The sequence below is a fragment of the Panthera uncia genome, chromosome E1 (assembly GCF_023721935.1).
Source record: "Panthera uncia isolate 11264 chromosome E1, Puncia_PCG_1.0, whole genome shotgun sequence".
NCBI lineage: Eukaryota > Metazoa > Chordata > Mammalia > Carnivora > Felidae > Panthera > Panthera uncia.
In genome coordinates this window covers 34,750,255-34,770,628 of record NC_064814.1, presented here as the reverse complement: position 1 = coordinate 34,770,628, position 20,374 = coordinate 34,750,255, and the positions used below count along the sequence as shown (strand labels likewise).

Here is a 20,374-nt window from a genome sequence, read left to right as displayed (position 1 = left end):
ATCAATAAAATGGTCTAAATGTAGTGTGTACTTATGTAAACCATATGAAAATGTTTTGCAACCATACCAAAAACGTGGCATCGTGAAACTTTTATTATAACTGGTCTGATCTTCAAAGGCTTTCACAACATGGTTCCTGTTATCTTCTACCATGCTCCCCAAGCACCTTTAGCTCAGCCTACAGGTCTACATATCTCTGCTTCTTTGTCTAGACTGCCAGACTGTTTTGCACACTTCTGATAAAATCTTGCTCTTGCTTCATGGCACAGCTCACTTCCCTTTCCCATTTGGTTTTTCCAAAGTACTTTGTCAATAGCCTACTGTTTAGTGTCCTCAAGTCAGCACTTCATCAAAGACAATTATATGCAGGGACCTTTGGTTAATTACTATTACTCCTCCTTGCATGTGTGCATGTGCACATGTACAGATCATCATTCCCTAATTAGACTGAATACTGATTCATTCCCTGGAACAGTGGTTTCCGTAAATGACCAATCTGAAGACCAGTGCAAACTGGCTGGTTGTAAAACATTCTCTCTTGAGGAACTTCTTAAAATGCAGATTCTTGGACTGCATGGGAGAAGATCTCATAAATCTTACTGTAGAGTGATATGGAACACAGGTTTAATAAGACAATGATGGGATCATCACTTTAAACAAGCTTCTAGTTGATTTTGATGATACTGATGAATTGCCAGATTGGGACTGCTGTCCTAGAAAACTTAGCACAGAGCTCTATACCTAGAACGTGCTTACATGTTGTTAGCTTCATGCCTCTGGACTGCTAATGAACTTGATCATAACATTACTTTTACAGTATTTACCTGTGTTCTGTTTCCCTAAATGAGGAAAGAATATTGAGTACCTAATATGTGTCAGATTCTGTGCTTATTAACATAGATTATCTACTCCTTATTATAACCTTTTGAAGTGAAGTGGTGTTCTCATCGGGCATGAAAATTTGAGCACCTAAGGAACTTTTTAGTGCACAGCTGTTATAATAGCAGAGCTACAATCTGACTTCTAATTTTTTTATTTATTTTGAGAGAGAGAGAGCACACATGGGGGAGGGGCAGAGAGAGAGGAAGAGAGAATCCCAAGCAGGCTTCTTGCTGATAATGTGGAGCCCGATGTGGGATTCGATCCCACAAGCCATGAGATCGTGACCTGCACCAAAATCAAGAGTGGGACTTTCATCTGGGTTACCCAGGCACCCCTACAATCTGACTTCTGATTTAAATCCATAACCGTCTGACTTACAGAGGGCATGTACCTATGGCTTGTATCTGGCTTGCAGATAGGCTTTATTTGAACAGTACAATGTCTACAATTTTTTAAAAATTGCCAACATTTCTAAATTGGGTATTTTGCATTAATATCTGGATTTCTGGTTTCTCTTTGGGGGAAAAAAAGATATGGTAACATTGGAGCCCACATTCCTGCATGGCAACAATCAAAGGGAGCCTTTAGATGGATGTGCATCTTAGAACCCACCTTAGTCCCTACCAGTCCCCATTCTCATCCATGGCTGAACCCGCTTCTCTCACACTCTGTTCCCAAACCTGGTCCCTACAGGCCTCTGAGTTTGCAATTCTTGGACTCTTATTTACTATCTTGCTTCCCCATTGTTCAGGAAGTTTGGCAAACCTAAAGACATCCTATTTTTATTTGCTCTGTCTTGTATGAGTCTCTGATCATAGGGGTGTATTCTGGATTTTGTGATGTCAATACTAAGGAATCTACAGATACATCATCAAGGGAACTGGAATCTCTTTTCCCTAAGCTAATATTCTGGCTCTGGCCTAGTAAAATCCTATATACAACCTTTAAAATAGTTGGGGAAATGTGGCAATTCATCAGTTTGCTTCAATTCAGTAATGTCTACATTTGAGAAAGGAGCCCACAGCGAGCAATGCCACCATGTGGTGGAGAGATTTTTATGTAGAAATGCTACCTTCAGTCAGAGAGACTGGAAGGCTGACGACCTCTCTCAATTTATTTATTTATTTATTTATTTATTTATTTATTTATTTATTTATTTTAATGTTTTATTTATTTTTGAGACATAGAGAGACAGAGCATGAACAGGGGAGGGGCAGAGAGAGAGGGAGACACAGAATCCGAAGCAGGCTCCAGGCTCCAAGCTGTCAGCACAGAGCCCGACGCGGGGCTTGAACTCACGAACCATGAGATCATGACCTGAGCTGAAGTTGGACGCTTAACCGACTGAGCCACCCAGGCACCCCAAAGACCTCTCTCAATTTAAAGGGCCACTCAGAAACTAGAAACAGAGACACAGACTGGCGCTTTAGGAACTGTGTTTTAGTGTTGATGACTTTCTGGATCCTTTTTCTGTTTGTCTCCTTAAACAAGCTACCACTGCTGCTGATTCAACATGTTTCATCTATACATTTTTTCAATTTTTTTTTTTTTTTAATTTATTTTTGGGACAGAGAGAGACAGAGCATGAACGGGGGAGGGGCAGAGAGAGAGAGGGAGACACAGAATTGGAAACAGGCTCCAGGCTCCGAGCCATCAGCCCAGAGCCTGACGCGGGGCTCGAACTCACGGACCGCGAGATCGTGACCTGGCTGAAGTCGGACGCTTAACCGACTGCGCCACCCAGGCGCCCCTCATCTATACATTTTTAATGTGTATTCCTGTTATTGAGAATGTGAGCAAAGAGCTATTAAATTCTTTTAGCATTAGTATAGCAAGAGTCAAAACAAAACAAAACAAATCTTTTTACAAAACATGATTGAATCTCATGGGGGTAGGATTTCACATTCAATGAGCACTTACCAAGAAACTGCCAGGCTTTTATATACTTCATTTACTTAAGATAAGGCTGAGAGGTAGGCAGTCTATTTTTAAAGATAAACAAACAGGGACTGAGGGTGAAGAACCCACAGCCCTAAATCTTCAACTCTTCTCAATACTGCCAATTGCTTCCCTGGAGGGCTCCCAGAGAGACAACCAGGGACATCCTTGGTTTCTCAGCATCCCCTAGAAACCCAGGATCATTTCAAGGTATTATTCAATGAGAAGTCTTCCTCTTCACCTCAACTCCTAATCTGCAAGAAAACTATCATTAAGGCGTCCTACATCAATTCTCCATTCACCACCAACTCTGCAGCCACCGCCTGTCCACACTGCCCAATGCCTTCCAAACAGTTTCCTAACAGGGATGTGAGCAAAGTTTAAATCAATTCAGCTGGCCACTGCAGGTATCTTGTTCTACCTTCAATAGTTTCCATTCTCTCAGAGATGGAGCATCCACTCTATAAGTCAGGTACGTATTATTCGAGTAGGAGAATTAAATAGGGTCACAGAGAGAAAAGGCTGAAGAATTTGACTTTTTTCTTTACTTGTATAGAGGAAAACCAGCACATAGATGCATCCACAATATTTAATTTGTTTGGATAATAGTTACAGATAAACAGGTACACTCCATATACAATTACCAATACTTTTTTATACAGTTCATATTTCAGTACATCAACACTATTTTATTTACACTCTATTTATGTACATTAACATCTTTCTAAAGTCAGTGCATTGTCAACAAGTTTTATACAGTAATTTACAAGGTGAATGTAGTTAATAGTTAATTTAATAAATTTTCTGCTAGTCATGAATTAAAAAATTAATTACAACCAATATAACAAACACAGATCAAACAACATTAGTAGATTGTGCTACCTGCTTAAATAAAACATCTGTAAGTAAATTATTTAAAATCTTCCACTTTTTCATGGGACTTGTCCAGGTAGAAATGGACAGATTTTTATATAACTGAAATCATGAAACTTACAAAGCCTGCATTTTGTCTGACTTTATAATATTTTATCATTTAGGCCACTCCTTCCTACTTGTAATTACGGTCTTTTTCTGAATAGCGTTTAAACTTACATAGCCATTTAAGGCAACCTTTCCAAATGCTCTGAGAAGAACTGAATAATAACCGGCCTCAGATATCAGAATACAAATGCTTAATTACATTGGTACCTACTATCTATGAGGAGGGAAGGTTAATGAAATCTGACAATTAATGAGAATCACTTCCAGGTTCCAGATTAATAAAAAAAGACTGAAATAAAAGTGAAATGTTCACCTCACATATATTTAAAAACAACACAGGGGGAAAAAATGCTGCCTGAAATAAATAACATTTATACTTTTGTTCCAGTTTTGAATTATCAGAGGAAAAAATGAAGTAAGCAAGAAACGTAACTTTTGATGACCATTACTGTGAAATTATTAAAAAAAGAAAGAAAAAAAAGACAAACTCCAGAATTAAAAAATAACAGACATGCAAAAAAACCAAAAGTTTACTTCCTAAACCCACCAATTAAATTAAAAATACACACTATCAGTGTTTGGGATGTGTTTTGTTTTTAAACTTAATATGGGGGCAAAATACCCCATATTCAAGTTAATTTATAGCCCTTACAGCCATCAAATACGAACAAGTTTTAAAAAATTCATTTGCATGTATTCTCTCTTTTTCTAAAGTGCAAAACAAAGAAACAAAGAACAAACAACCACTAGTTGTAAAACACCATCCAGCTTAGATGCCGCTTTCCCTCTGAGAAGCTCTTTGTGCAACATGGGCATGTGACGATGGTGCAAATGTTGGCAACTATCCTACTGCACTCAGCAGTGGTGGGGGATACATTTTTGAGGACACTTGAAGTAACCTCAAGGTAAGATGCCTCTATCTGGAGGGCTCTTTTAGCTGGATTTCCCAGGATACATTTTTTTTCCCTACAAGGTCTCCAACCAAGGCCCTGGGTAGAAGGCACACAGCTCTTAAGAGATTCTCCCTTTCAGACTGACCACTTATATACATGCCTCTGCCATGAATGGCTGGTTGTGTCTCAAACACAAACACGACAACAGAAACAAAAAGCAAGAAAGGCATAGAAATAGTGGGAAAATGGTTTAAAAAATAAATAGAAAAATGTGTGTCCATGCCGTAAGAATCCTTTGCACGCCTTCTGAACTTGCTTTCTCACATCTTGTCAATAAAATGGAATAAAACTTTAGGAAAAAGGAGGTAGCATATCATGTCGTCCCCAGACAACACTACAATTTTTTGTTTTACTTTGACTCCAAGGAAATTCTTAGCATTTTGTTATGATTATTGGTAAACTCTACACTCACTACATTTGTTTATATCTGGACAAGCACAATTTAGTTCTTATTTGGTCCCAGGTGGCTGGTGCCAAACCCTTTTGTTTACAGGCTAATGGTGGGCTCCGCCTGAAAGTTCTCTACCAGAGAGCTTGTGTGAGACACTTCCAAACCAAAGTATTACTACTGTTATGCTAACTGCTATTTTAATTAGGATTTTTATTTTGTGCTTCAGGGTCACAGGATAAAGTAACTACATTTAGCTTGCCTTTCACAGAGAAACTTCTGCCAAATGTCAGCTACAGGGAGTCATCTCCCTCACCACCAGCCTGTCTAGCAGCCAGAGTGGTAGCTTTACTGTAACACACAATACTTTTTGTAATCGGACTCAAAGTCTTCATCCATGCTGCTTGTGTCTGCCATCTTTTTGCCATCGATCTTTGGCAGAAATTGTGCATAATCTATCCCCTGCTGCTCATAGAAAAGAATGTAGGCAGAGTCGGTGTCAATTTCATCAGGGTGAAGTTCCTGAAGAGGCAAGAAAAGCCTTTAATAAAAAAGTCATTACTATGCTGGCCCTAAATCCTTGCTAGGGAAGGGAGGACCAACCCTCTTTAATTACTAAACCAGACTGATTCCAATCAGCTTAACATTTTGGCTGTCTGATACCTGCCCTAAACTAAGCCCCATTATTTTCAATGTTTGTTTTGGGGAAAATATTCTGACCACAGTCAAAAGAATGACTAAAAGCAAACAAAAAACCATCAAATTCTAACAGCTCAAAAGATAAGAACTTTTTCTCATTAACAAATACTTTCTTTTTCTTCACCGTCCATGTTTTCATTCTGTGCTCTGTACATCATTTAAAAAAATACTTTTTAATGTTTATTTTTGCAAGAGAGAGAGAGAGAGAGAGACCACGAGTGAGTGTGAGCTGGGGAGGGGCAGAGAGAGAGGGGGACAGAGGATCCAAAGCAGGCTCCACACTGATAGCAGAGAGCCCGATGTAGGGCTTGAACTCACAAATGATGAGATCATGACCTGAGCTAAAGTTGGATGCTTAACTCACTGAGCCACCCAGGTGCCCCTGCACATCGTTTTTGTTCCTTTAATACTGAAGACACCTATATACTAACAGAAATATTTCCTATTGAGTACAAAGTCTATTATTTCAGCAAATGTCCCTCAGATCTGTTGACATTTGTTTCTTTTATTCAAAGACGGGGGATATTTACCTTACAGCTGCTGTCATTATAACAGTACCACTTGCTGTTTGGGTTTTTGGCATAAGTGACGTAATGGCCCCCACCCAGAATTCCTGAATGGCACTGTAAGAGAGAAGAAAGTAGAGGTATGTTAGTAGTTAACAGTAGTCTGGTCAGGGCACAGTACTAGGACACAATGGGGAAAATACCAATCACTTAGGTGATTAAGAAAGATGTTTTGGAACCATTTACCTTTTTCTAAAAACAAAACAAAAAGAAAAATCAAAATTTAAAAGCTCCAAATCTTACCATTTTACACTTGTAATTATATTTTAGAAAGAAAAAGTTCTTAGGAGTACATAATTTTTCATGACTTGAACCCATGACTCCAATTATAATGATTACATTACTATGCCCTGCATACACTGGGAGTATCTTGAATTCTATCCAAAAGGCCAAGATATCTACTGCTAACTTTGTCTATCACCAAGCTCAATGCCCAGCAAATAAGCAGGTCCTGAAAAAAATGACTGACGAATGAATGAATTAATGAATGAATGAGATGAATGAACAAATCATTGAAAAGTGCAGATCATTCTGAAAACCCTACAACAAACCACTTACCGAAATTGCATATAGATTATAAATAGGCTTAACACGAACATCTTCTCTTTGGTCATCAGTGCTGTCTTCTTCACTGTGGTTTTCAAGCTGACCATTGCTGTAGCCATTGCCACATGCCTCATGCTCATAAAGAAATCCATTGGCCAGAGCTACTTCGTGGTCCTGGGGGGTGACCAGTTCAGTTTGGCTACCCCCCATCATGTGCCCCCGGCTCAAGGAATCAGCCAGCTCACAAACTTGCCCACCTCCATTCTCTTTGCTGGCATCCAAGTTCTCCTTACTACTTGACAGTTTATTTTTGCTGCCAATCTGGGGTAGCCGGAGCCTCCCTTTGCTCCTCCCTAAAGTCCTAGGGCTACTGTTAGGGCTGCTATTTTTGCTGGAGGGACAGCTAGTTCCACTCTTTCTTGACGAAGACGGAGAACCTATGAAAGGGAGAAAAGGAAAAGATTCTTAAATCCAAATGCCACAAGTTTAACCAGCCACCAAATGCTAACTTTGAAGTAAACTTCACAAGTGTACACATACAGGTAAATACAGGGGTGTTCTGACCAGCTACTTTTTATTCCTATCATGCAGTGACAAGTTATATTCTTGTCTTCCTCAGGCCAAGCTCCTACAGGCAGCAATGTCCTAAAAACGTGAAGTACCATGTAGGGACTTAAAAACAGCAGAAAGATGAGGGGCGCCTGGGTGGCTCAAGCAACTGGTTGAGCATCCAACTTCGGCTCAGATCATGATCTCACTGTTCATGGGTTCAAACCCTGCACTGAGTTCTCTGTTGTCAGCACAGAGCCTACTTCAAATCCACTGTACCCCCCCTCTCTTTCCCTCCCTCATTCTCTCTCTTACTCTCAAAAATAAACAAAAACATTAAAAACAAACAAACACAACAGGGTGCCTGGGTGGCTCAGCTGGTTAAGCGTCTGACTTTGGCTCAGGTCATGATCTCATAGTTTGTGAGTTTGAGTCTTGCGTCAGGGTCTGTGCTGACTGCTCAGAGTCTAGAACCTGCTTTGGATTCTGTGTCTCCCTCTCTCTCTGCCCTTCCCCTTTCTCTCTTTCTCTCAAAAATAAACGTTGACAAAAAATTTCGTTTAATAAATTTAAAAAAACAACAGAAAGATGAAAAATAAAAAAAATAAAATAAAAACAACAGAAAGTTGTACACCTGAGACAAATATAACACTGTGTAATAATTATACTGGATTTAAAATAAATAGAATAAAATAAAATAAAATAAAATAAAATAAAATAAAATAAAAAATAAAATAAAAAATTTAGGTCAGATTCAGTTCAAAACAAACAATTGGAGTAAGGCATAATACAAATACATACTCTCCTTTGTTAAATTAGATTACAGAATATGATTAAGTACTTACTATTGGTAGGCACAGTATTGGGAACTCTCTACTATTTCTACCTCTGTAGATCCTGTAAGGTAGTGGGTCTCAAAGTTTTTGGTCACAGCCTCACTCACTTCCATATATACTCTATATACTCAAAAATTGCTGAAGACCTTAGAACTTTTGTTTATATAAGTTATATATCAATATTAATCATATTAGAAATTAAAACTGAGAAATTTAAAAAATACAATACATAAGCACATATTTCACTGACAGTATCATCACATATCATGTTGGCTCTGACTCCACTACATATCTGTTAGAGAATGAAAGTGAAAAGGTGAATACTGTCTTAGTATTTTTATGAAAGAACTTCTAATCCTTCAGGTCCCCTGAAAGGGTCTCTCAGAGACCCTCTAGAGGTTGCCAGACTATACTTTGAGAACTTCCGACGTAAGGGAACAAGGATGACAACTATTATTCATGATCACCATATATGTCAGGCATTACGTAAAGTGCTTCACTCTTGATGCAGCAAATCCTCAGACACTATGAACTTTTACAAATGAGAAGCTGTATCTCTTGCTAAAAGTCACACAGGTGACTCAAATCTAGACAGGTCTGATTCAAGATAGGTTCCTTCTACCTCACACCAAACTGGCGCTCCAGAGTGGAAGACAGGGAAACATGCAACCTACAGGGGTCCCAGGAAAGCCCCTCTCAGGGTGACATCTGGGCTCCATGAGGCCCTTCAGGCTTCCTCACCTTTAGGGCTACTGATGATGTTTGCACTGAATGAAGACGGGCTCTTGCTCAGGAACACATCTTCTTCCCCAGTTGAATTCTGAGCATCCACTTTCTTCACCTCTCCTGGCAGAACCCTGGGCTCAGAGAGGTCATCCCCCTGGGGTGTGAGTGGCTTACACTGACAAAGAGCTGGGTCTCTTGGTACCAAAAAAGCACTAGGGTCAAAACTTTCACGAGGAAATTTAACAATTTTCTGTGATTTTATCCATCGACCATTTACAAATTGAAATCGTTTAAGGTGAATAATCTGGAGAAGGAAAGGTAGAAAACAATTACATTAAAGGGCTCTGAAGATACAAAATTACATTTAAAAAACCTCAAGTCTAATACATGTTCAAGAATATATACATTTTTTTCAAAAAGAATGCATCTTATTATTTAATGGAGTTATCAGTGGGGCCACTGGCCTTTAGATATATAGCTAACCTGATAATCTCCCTAATTTCATAGTCTATGCCTATCCAAAATTCTCTCCCAAATTTCTGCAACATCCTGGGTGTCTGTATTTTGCATGTTTTCCTCTGTTTCCTGGGCCTGTCACCCAGACTGACCTTTACCTTTCTCTAACATCACAGAAAATCCATCCACAAATATACTCATGAAGACAGAAGACTATACTGAATATTTTGAAGAAAAATGGAGGAATTTTCACAGATGAAACTTACCCAATCTCCGATAGGAGGCTTCTCATTTCTTACCATATCCTTTGGTTCCTACCAGGGAGTTTCAATGTCCTAAAGAGCATAATAAGAATCTCCCTTCTCCTTTTTGCCTTCTCTTTTCTTTTCCAAGAGCAACAAATTCCTCTAATCTTTATACAGTGTTATAATACAATCTAGTGTGGGCACAGATCTTTGGGTGGCTATCTCTATCCTAAATACTAACAATTTACTATTTATATAAAGAGAAACTCTTCCTAAGGGACATACTGGTATATGGATCTACAGCAGTCCACCAAGCTCTCAACATAATATTTATTTTTCATTATTCTTTAAAAATATCAAAAACATAGTTTTTATATAAATGCCTTTACTGCTTATGTTCTATGTGATTATTATACAAGTATATATAATTATCAAAACTCACCAAACTGACATTTAATCTATGCATTTAATTTCATGCTAATTATACCTCAATTAAAAATAAACTTGCCCCCTTCCCACCTACCTATCCCAAGCCTGCCCTGCCCTTTTCGTCTCTTCCCAGAGTTCTCATCCCTGGAGCTAGCTAATCAATGTTATTAATTTCCTAGGCATCCATTCCTGGGAAGTCTTTCTGGTCTAAGTAAAGAAAAACCTACATTTACAGTCTCACATAGTAATAAAAAAAAAAACATGAATAAAAAAGTACACACAAGGTCTAGTTAAAATATATCAATGCCTGGGGCACCTGAGTGGCTCAGTCGGTTAAGCGACTGACTTCGGCTCAGGTCATGATCTTGTAGTCCATGAGTTCGACCCCCACATCAGGCTCTGTGCTGACAGCTCAGAACCTGGAGCCTGCTTCGGATTCTGTGTCTCCCTCTCTGCCCTCCCCACTTGCACTCGCTTGCACGCTCTCAAAACTAAACATTAAAAAATATTCTTTTAAACATATCAATGCCTTACATTTACATTTGCTATGATACTTCTACCTGTACAGAAAAAATTTTCTTAAATGAACAGGAAGATCTGTCACTTCAAACTCTCCTGATGAGCAACAGAAGCATCTTCTATTCCATGAAGGAAAAAGGCAGAAGTAGTAAATCACGTGTAAAAGAACACATAAGCCCAAGTGCACCTGTGTGCTTGTGCTGTGGCCATGTGACCAAGCACAGTGGGACTGGAGACTGAGGCTCAGCTGTACTTCTACATAAGAGCCTAAAGGGCGAGCATAAAGATTCTCTCTCTAGAGCCACAAGTGCTTTCACCTTCTCCTGAAGTTCAAATTCACCAAGATGCAGAACCTGTGGCACTTCTCACATACTGCACTGAACTACAATTAATGGTCTCTCTCTCCAATTAATGACTTCTCTCTCCTTCTAGCCTGTATGCTCCTTCAGAGCAGAACTGGTAATAACAAGTGTAGAACAATTAATCCCTGTGTGCAACACAAAATCCTTGCACAGCACAAGTGTTTTAAGCACTGCCACAGGGAAGGTTTTATTCTCAAAAGTAACAAAATTCCTATTAGTTCATGGCTTCTTTCTTTTATGCTAGGCTCCTGCTCTCTCTTAGGCAGGGCTGAAACATACCAGGATAGGGGGAAGCCTCCAGAGATCCAGCTTCTTGGTTGCCAAGCAGTGGGTCTTACACTTGGAACAATAGTACATCTCATTTTCCCCTAGTTCCTCCTCACTGGTGAAAGCACGGAGGCAGCTGTCCAGGTTGATGGGCTCAGCTTGTGCTCGCCGACTCTGTTCTACACTCTCATGCTCATCTACAACCTGCAAGTGGAAGGAATAAGAGGAATTGGAAAAGGGGTGTAAGGGAGGAAAGGAGTTTAAAATGATCCCATGGCTATGTATCATGTTAGGTGACTCACTCTCGTTTTACTCTACATGAGGAAAAAGAAAACATAACCCAAACTAGAGTCTTTGAGCAAATACCATACTTCCACATTTACTTCCAGAATTACATCAGTAACATCCTGGATCAAATTTCTACTTATATGACCATAATAGCTTTTCTTGAAAATTTTCTGAATTCTTCAAAATGACAAAAACAAGGAACTGCCTATTTTACAACTTTTTAATTATAATGGTATGTTTTATTTATATATATAAAAATATATATTTGTATTTGACATATATATATATATACACACACATATATATGTATATTTATATAAATCCAAAACAGTATCATTTCAACATGTGATCAATAAAAGAATTATTGATGACATATTTTAGATTCCTTTTTACTAAGTCTTTGGAACTATAATACTTCTTAATTTGAATCAGGCACATGTAAGTGTTCAATAGCCACATGTGACTAGTGGCTATTGCACCTCTTTTTTACAATTCTGACATCCTAAAACAGCTTATATGTGAGCTCACCCTCAAGTCAGGGGTGATGAGATTAGGCCATTTATTTTCAACCACAAAGACAGAACATTATCAATATGCTGCAGGCTTTGTAGAGGCTAGGAGAAATAATATCATCACTGGAACACAGATGCCAGTTATAGATTAAATAAGAAAGGGTACCAGAAAAGCTCACCAGGAGAAGGCAACATACCAGAGCATGAAACCTCATGGGATAAAACTCATTTGCATAGTAAAGTCATGTAACAGAGTTACCAGAATACCATGTGTATCATCTGTTTCCTGCCTCATGGGGCCTTTTCATCTGAGGTGGCAACAAAGAGATGGCAATAAAAGCAAGAGCAGGCTCAAAAAAAGCCTATGTTGAGAAGGCCCCTAATACCTGCCCAAATCTCTCTAGTTCTATTGACCAGCATGCTAGACTTTGGAGTAAAAAGGACATAAGTCTAATAAAGGAGAGAGAGCAGAGGAGGTAATGTGCACGTGTGTTGGAAGTAGTGTGGGGTCAGGAAGGAGAGGAGGACGTACCTAGAATGCAACAGAAAAGGAAAAATTCTCCCTCTCCTGTTCTGGGTTGCCACTTAACAGCAATGGAGAACCATAGTGGGTGAGGCCTAGCACCAGGACTTTGAATGCTACCATAAGACTTCACACACAGATCTTTTCACCCCAGCACGGGGCCTCGACACTCACTAAGTCCAACAATAAGTGCCTCTCTTTCTGGGCAAAGGGCACACACAGGTCCATCACCAAACTTCTTACTCTGTTCCCTTTTTGAACTCATGATAGAACATTGAGCTGCCTGGCTTACAAACTGGCATGGCTCAGCACATTCAGTTTACAACAGGTTTTCATGTGTGGCTTTTTCCTGACATGAGAGGATAGCTAAGTCACAGGCTGTCAAATGCTAGGGCTGATCATGCAATTAACAGTTTTAGCATTGCATCACTGTCCATTTCTAAAGACCTCATATAAAAAGAGGAACTTAGAGGAAAGTCCTCTATTTCAGAATGATAAATGTACTGCCATCTTTCCTGATACTAACTTTCATCATCTTTAGAGCTGGTCATCTGAGGGAAAAACTGACATGCTTCAATGTCAGTGAAATATGTTGCATCATGGTTGCTGGAATCAGAGTAGAAAAAGAGTAATATTCTTTTCTCATAGCCAGTTAAACATTATCCCTATTATTTCTATCAGGGATGCTTTATGGCCTACCACAAATTACAGTAAGCTGGTAAAGATACTGTTGATCTTTATTGACTATATTTCTTATGGAACACACAGGCTAGATGGAGAAAGGGAGGAAGGTTGACCAAAAAAAATGCAACTGACAATAATTTTTATTTACCAATAAAATTTCCCTAAATGACAAAGATTCCCTTTTTACCTCTTGGGATCCATTCCCAGATCCTCCACCACTATTCAAATAGTTTAAATCACTCATTGGCACCCTCCTCCTTCTTCTGCTTGAAAGCTTCTCCTTAACACAAAACATAAGGAATTGGGGTGCCTGGGTGGCTCAGTTGGTTATGTGTCTGACTTCGGCTCAGGTCATGATCTCACAGCTTGTGAGTTCGAGCCCTGCGTCAGGCTCTGTGCCGACAGCTCAGAGCCTGGAGCCTGCTTCGGATTCTGGGTCTCCCTCTCTCTCTCTACCCTTCCTCTGCTCATGCTCTGTGTCTGTCTCAAAAATAAATAAAAACATTAAAAAATTTAAAAAAAATTAAAAATTAAAAAAACCAAAACATAAGGAATAAAGTCATAGCTTTCTCACATGATAAAGAACATTAGAAAAAGAGGGAGATATAAGAAGCTATCTAGTTCAATTATCTATTGAGGAATGTGAAGTCTAAACAGGTGAAAAATAAAAAGACTAAGAGCAATGGTCTTTTTTTTGTTTACCAAATAAAGCATTTACATAGAAATTTTGGAAAGCATGGAAAAATATAAAAAGGCAGGGAAACTTTTATTCTTAATACAAAGACAAATATTGTCAAAATATTGGCAGCTTTTCTTCTGTCCTTTTCCTAAATAGTATATATTTTTTAATATTGAAAAGATTTTTTAGTATATGTAGTTTTATACTTTGCTTAAAAAAACAAAAACCAAAAAACCATGAGGGGTGCCTGGGTGGCTCAGTCAGTTAAGCATCTGACTTCAGCTCAGGTCATGATCTCGCGGTTTGTGGGTTCGAGACCCGTGTTGGGTTCTGTGCCGACAGCTTGGAGCCTGCAGCCTGCTTCTGATTCTGTGTCTCCCTCTCTCTGCCCCTCCCCTGCTCACGCTCTGTCTCTGTCTCTCAAAAATAAATAAATGTAAAAAAAAAACCCAAAAAACAAAAAACCATGATACTTCTTTGACTAGGTTTATTCCTAGGTATTTTATGGTTTTTGGTGCAATTGTAAATGGGATTGATTCCTTGATTTCTCTTTCTGTTGCTTCATTATTGGTGTATAGGAACATAGGAATGCAACCGATTTCTGTGCATTGATTTTACATCCTGAGACTTTGCTGAATTCATGGATCAGTTCTGGCTGTTTTTAGTGAAATCTTTGGGGTTTTCCAAATAGAGTATCATGTCATCTGCAAAGAGTGAAAGTTTGACTTTCTCATGGCCGATCTGGATGTCTTTTATTCCTTTGTGTTGTCTGATTGCTGAGGCTAAGACTTCCAGTACTATGTTGAATAACAGTGGCAAGAGTGGACATCCCTGTCATGTTCCTGACCTTTGGGGGAAAGCTCTCAGTCTTTCTCCATTGAGGATGATATTAGCAGTGAATCTTTCATATATGGCTTTTATGATCTTGAGGTATGATACTTCTATCCCTACTTTCTTGTGGGTTTTTATCAAGAATGAATGCTATATTTTGTCAAAAATCGATACACTGAAAACTACAGAAAGCTTATGAAAGAAATTAAAGAAGACACACACACAAAAAAAGGAAAAATATTCCATGCTCCTGGATTGGAAGAACAAATATTATTAAAATGTCGATACTACCCAAAGCAACCTACATATTTAATGCAATCCCTATCAAAAAAACACCAGCATTCTTCACAGAGCTAGAACAAACAATCCTAAAATTTTTTATGGAGCCAGAAAAGATCACAAATAGAGCAATCTTGAAAAAGAAAACCAGTGCTCGCTTTGGCAGCACACATACTAAAACTGGAACGATACAGAGAAGATTAGCATGGCCCCTGCGCAAGGATGACACGCAAATTTGCGAAGCGTTCCATATTTTTAAGACATCCAGATGGCCAACAGGCACATGAAAAGATGCTCAACATCTCTCCTCATCAGGGAAATACAAATCAAAACCACACTCAGATATCACCTCAAGCCAGTCAGAGTGGCCAAAATGAACAAATCAGGAGACTATAGATGCTGGCGAGGATGTGGAGAAATAGGAACCCTCTTGCACTGTTGGTGGGAATGCAAATTGGTGCAGCCACTCTGGAAAACAGTGTGGAGGTTCCTCAAAAAATTAAAAATAGACCTACCCTATGACCCAGCAGTAGCACTGCTAGGAATTTACCCAAGGGATACAGGAGTACTGATGCATAGGGGCACTTGTACCCCAGTGTTTATAGCAGCACTCTCAACAATAGCCAAATTGTGGGAAAAGCCTAAATGTCCATCAACTGATGAATGCATAAAGAAATTGTGGTTTATATACACAATGGAGTACTATGTGGCAATGAGAAAGAATGAAATATGGTCCTTTGTAGCAACATGGATGGAACTGGAGAGTGTGATGCTAAGTGAAATAAGCCATACAGAGAAAGACAGATACCATATGTGTTCACTCTTATGTGGATCCTGAGAAACAACAGAAACCCATGGGGGAGGGGAAGGAAAAAAAAAGAAAAAAAAAGAGGTTAGAGTGGGAGAGAGAGCTAAAGCATAAGAGACTCTTAAAAACTGAGAACAAACTGAGGGTTGATGGGGGGTGGGAGGGAGGGGAGGGTAGGTGATGGGTACTGAAGAGGGCATCTTTTGAGATGAGCACTGGGTGTTGTATGGAAACCAATTTGACAATAAATTTCATATAATAAAAAAAATAAGAAAATAAAAAAATAAAAAAATAAAAAATTTGAGATAATCAGGAAAAAAAGAAAAAGAAAAAGAAAAAGAAAACCAAAGCTGGAGGCATCACAATACCAGACTTCAAGTTGTATTACAAAGCTGTAATCATCTAGACAGTATAGTACTGGCACAAAAACAGACACTCAGATCAATGGAACAGAATGGAGAACCCAGAAATAGACCCACAAATGTATGGGCAACTAATCTTTGACAAAGCAGGAAAGAATATCCAATGGAATGAAGACAGTCTCTTCAGTAAGTGGTGCTGGAAAACTGCACAGCGACATACAGAAAAATGAACCTGGACCACTTTCTTACACCATACACAAAAATAAACTCAAAATGGACGAAAGACATAAACATAAGACAGGAAGCCATCAAAATCCTAGAGGAGAAAGCAGGCAAAAACCTCGTAGACCTCAGCCGCAGCAACTTCTTACTCAACAGGTCTCCAGAGGCAAGGGAAACAAAAGCAAAAATGAACTATTGGGACTCGTCAAAACAAAAAACAAAAACCAAAAAACTTCTGCACGGCGAAGGAAACATTCAGCAAAACTAAAAGGCAACTGACAGAATGGGAGAGGATATTTGCAAATGACATATCAGATAAAGGATTAGTATCCAAAGCCTATAAAGAACTTATCAAACGCAACACCCAAAAAACAAATAATCCAGTGAAGAAATGGGCAAAAGACATGAATAGACTCTTTTTCAAAGAAGACATCCACATGGCTCACAGACACATGCAAAAATGCTCAACATCAAAAAAAAAAAAACAAAAAAAACCCCCAAAAAACAAAAAAAACCCACAAAAAATTAAAAAAAAAATTAAAAAACAAGAAGGGGCAACCTGGGTGGCTCAGTCGGTTGAGCGTCCGACTTCGGCTCAGGCCATGATCTCACAGTCTGTGAGTTCGAGCCCCATGTCAGGCTCTGTGCTCACAGCTCAGAGCCTGAAGTCTGCTTCGGACTCTGTGTCTCCCTCTCTCTCTGCCCCGCGCCCCCCCCCCCCCCCCCGCTCTGTCTGTCTCTCTCTGTCAAAAATAAATAAACATTAAAAAAATAAAAATAAAAAATGCTCAACATCACTCATCATCAGGGAAATACAAGTCAAAATCACAATGAGATATCACCTCACACTTGTCACAGTGGCTAACATTAACAACTCAGGCAACAACAAATGTTGGAGAGGATGCGGAGAAAGAGGATCTCTTTTGCACTGCTGGTGGGAATGCAACCTGGTGCAGCCATTCCGGAAAACAGTTTGTGGAGGTTCCTCAAAAAACTAAAAATAGAACTACCTACAACCCAGCAATTGCAATAGTAGGTATTTATCCAAGGGATACAGGTATGCTGTTTCAAAGGGGCATATGCACCCCAATGTTTATAACAAACAGCACTACTGACCATAGTCAAAGTATGGAAAGAGACCAAATGTCCATTGATGGATGAATGGTATATATTCTTCCATCTTCAGATGGAAGATGTGGTATATATTTATACACATTTGCAACTATGTGGATGGAACTAGAGGGTATTATGCCAAGCGAAATTAGAGAAAGACAAATATCATGACTTCACTCATAAGGAATTTAAGATGCAAAACAGATGAAGATAAGGGAAGGGAAGCAAAAATAATATAAAAACAGGGAGGGGGACAAAACAGAAGAGACTCATAAATCCAGAGAACAAACAGAGGGTTGCTGGCAGGGTTGGGGGTGGGGGGGATGGGCTAAATGGGTAAGGGGCATTAAGGATTCTACTCCTGAAATCATTGTTGTGCTATATATGCTAACTAACTTGGATGTAAATTAAAAAATAAATAAAAAACCAAACAAAGCCATCACATCATTAAGTATCATGGTAATCATGGTAAAAACTCCTGGTAATCATCATTTTCAATGACTGCATAATATTTTATCAAATTTATATACTATGCTTTATTTAACCAATCTTCTAATGTGGGACAAATACAAGTTGTGTCTAATTTTTTTAATGTTCTAAAAAATGCTATGATGATTATTTGTCAGCATTAAAGTATTTCCCTAGAATAAATTCCTGGAAGGGAAATTACTGGAATAAACAACATAAAATATATGGGTAATAATGTCAATTTTGAACCAAGGTAATCACTTTGTCTACGTGACTCACTAAGCACATGCAGAAACCACAGGTAGGAAGAGAAATTTAGTAGGAAGAAATTAGTCATGTGGCCACAGTCCCCACCAAAGCAGGATATCTCAATAGCAAGTTGGTTTCCATGGTATCCTAAGAGCATCACTGAAAGTGGAAATGGGGTGAGATTTAACAGGTCACGTAGGCCCTTCTTTCTATAAGCAGGATGTCCTCCAGAGCTTTTCAGATCATACACTGGAAATTTCCATCAAGAGCCACATAAATGCAAAAGCAACTACAATTCTTCATGTAACTAAAAAAAAAAAAAAAAAAAACCCGTTGATTCTGTTGCTTTTATTTCTCCATCAGATTCATCATATCTCTATCCACCAACTATCTAGCCAATCTATCCTTCAACAATATTTGGCAAATATTTTTATTGTTAGTATGGAGTTATTAGTCTTTTTGAAGTAACATTTTCAAAATGTAAAAACTGTTTTCCCAGTAGAGGAATGTTAAGTGTGAAGGAATAGCCATTGAGATACATTCTTAGGTGCCCAGTCTTAAAACATTCAATCTTTCCTTTAATTTTTCTGATCACTATGCCCAGTAAGCAGCTGTAGCCCTGGGATGCCTTCGAGCTAAGTTACAGTGTTACTAAATGCTGCAGATGTAATAATAATTAATACATAGGCAAAGAGGTATTTATTGCTTGGAGGCCAAACAATATAATGTCTTAGTCATACCCAGAATTTCGAGATTTACTTATTAGTGGTGTTTTTTGAAATGTAATGTCCCAATACAAGTAACTCTGTAAGTGGGAAAACTGAAACATCCATGTAATCATGTCAATATATTAAGTGGCTTAGAGAATACCAATGAATGTTTTTCTGATTGTATTTAGATCACCTAAAACAGAAATGTCACAATACAGTTAAACTGGGAAAATTTTTACTTATGAAAACTACCATCTTATGGTGGCCTTGAGTACTTACCCTTTCCTGTGATGTTTGATAGCGGAGGTGAAGAGCTGTGGGGTCCCAATCTACAGCAATATAGGCATTTCCAATGAAAGCTCTGTCTTCTCCACAATCAATTTTACAGCCTCTGCAAAATCTAAAGGGATGAAAATGATCTACTAAGGAATGAATAATTATGAAAGAATCAACATTTTCTTTATCAGAAATATTTTCTCTTTCTACTTCTCCACTTTCTTGGGTTCAGAATCTGTCATGGGCCTCTAACTTAAGACTGATAAATGTATGAATATGTATTAGTAATTATTTTTATTTCAGGGAAGCATGCTCATTACTTCTCAAGTCTTTGGTTTTTCAAAGCACTTGATAACCATTTGTTAATCCACATGAATGTGTGGACTTTATGGAAGATAAATGACACGGGGATTGGATATTTGAGATAATATACCTCTAAGAAAATTCTAAATTTAGTTATTTAATACTCTGAGGAAGGACAATTCATCTGATATAACAATGCCTATTTCCTTGTTTGTAAAGTGGCACATTAAATAAATGTTTGTAAAAATTTATGGGAAGGGAAGGACCATGACAAAGCCATGATTTCAATGCCTATTTAGATTCCATTTGCTAAGTCTATTATAGTTCTCTGAAGGTTGTTGACTTTAGCACTCAGATATTTCGCAAGCTGCAACAATACTGACCAATCAGTCTCCATAATTCTTCTAAAAGTCAAAAACAGACTTCCACGAAGTCTAGTAAGTAGACTATGTTCTACTGGGCTCAGAATGCTAAACTGATTTATATATAAGGAGCAGAAGGTATAAAATAATAAATGTTAATCATAAACTATGAATTTAATGAGGATCACAGAGTTTACAAAACCAGCTAAGGCTCAAGAGCAAAACTTAGCTATGGACCACATAAGAAAAACATGAATCAACAATTGCGATGTTTATTTCAAGCTTCTTATTATTTAGTATTACTTCTAAAAACTGGAAACCTTATGCAAAAGGTATAATATCTGAAGCTGCAATGCTACTAAA

At 38.4% G+C, this 20,374-nt stretch overlaps 1 protein-coding gene and 1 non-coding gene across 3 annotated transcripts in view; one reads left to right on the top strand and one right to left on the bottom strand.

Annotated features, from left to right (window-relative positions):
• Positions 1-311: 311 nt before the first annotated feature.
• The window catches only part of USP32 (ubiquitin specific peptidase 32), a 248,995-nt gene continuing 228,932 nt past the window's right edge, over positions 312-20,374 (bottom strand). For both annotated transcript variants that reach the window (XM_049637818.1, XM_049637817.1), the window contains 6 exons: positions 19,350-19,470; positions 11,355-11,546; positions 9,080-9,368; positions 6,966-7,390; positions 6,372-6,464; positions 312-5,664 (listed from right to left, as the gene is read on the bottom strand). In XM_049637818.1, coding sequence (XP_049493775.1) covers positions 5,491-5,664; positions 6,372-6,464; positions 6,966-7,390; positions 9,080-9,368; positions 11,355-11,546; positions 19,350-19,470 — 1,294 coding nt within the window. In that variant the 3' untranslated portion in view covers positions 312-5,490. The remainder of the gene's footprint in view (positions 5,665-6,371; positions 6,465-6,965; positions 7,391-9,079; positions 9,369-11,354; positions 11,547-19,349; positions 19,471-20,374) is intronic.
• Positions 15,289-15,395, top strand: LOC125927773 (U6 spliceosomal RNA). The gene has a single exon (XR_007459449.1). It is a non-coding gene; the product is annotated as a U6 spliceosomal RNA (small nuclear RNA).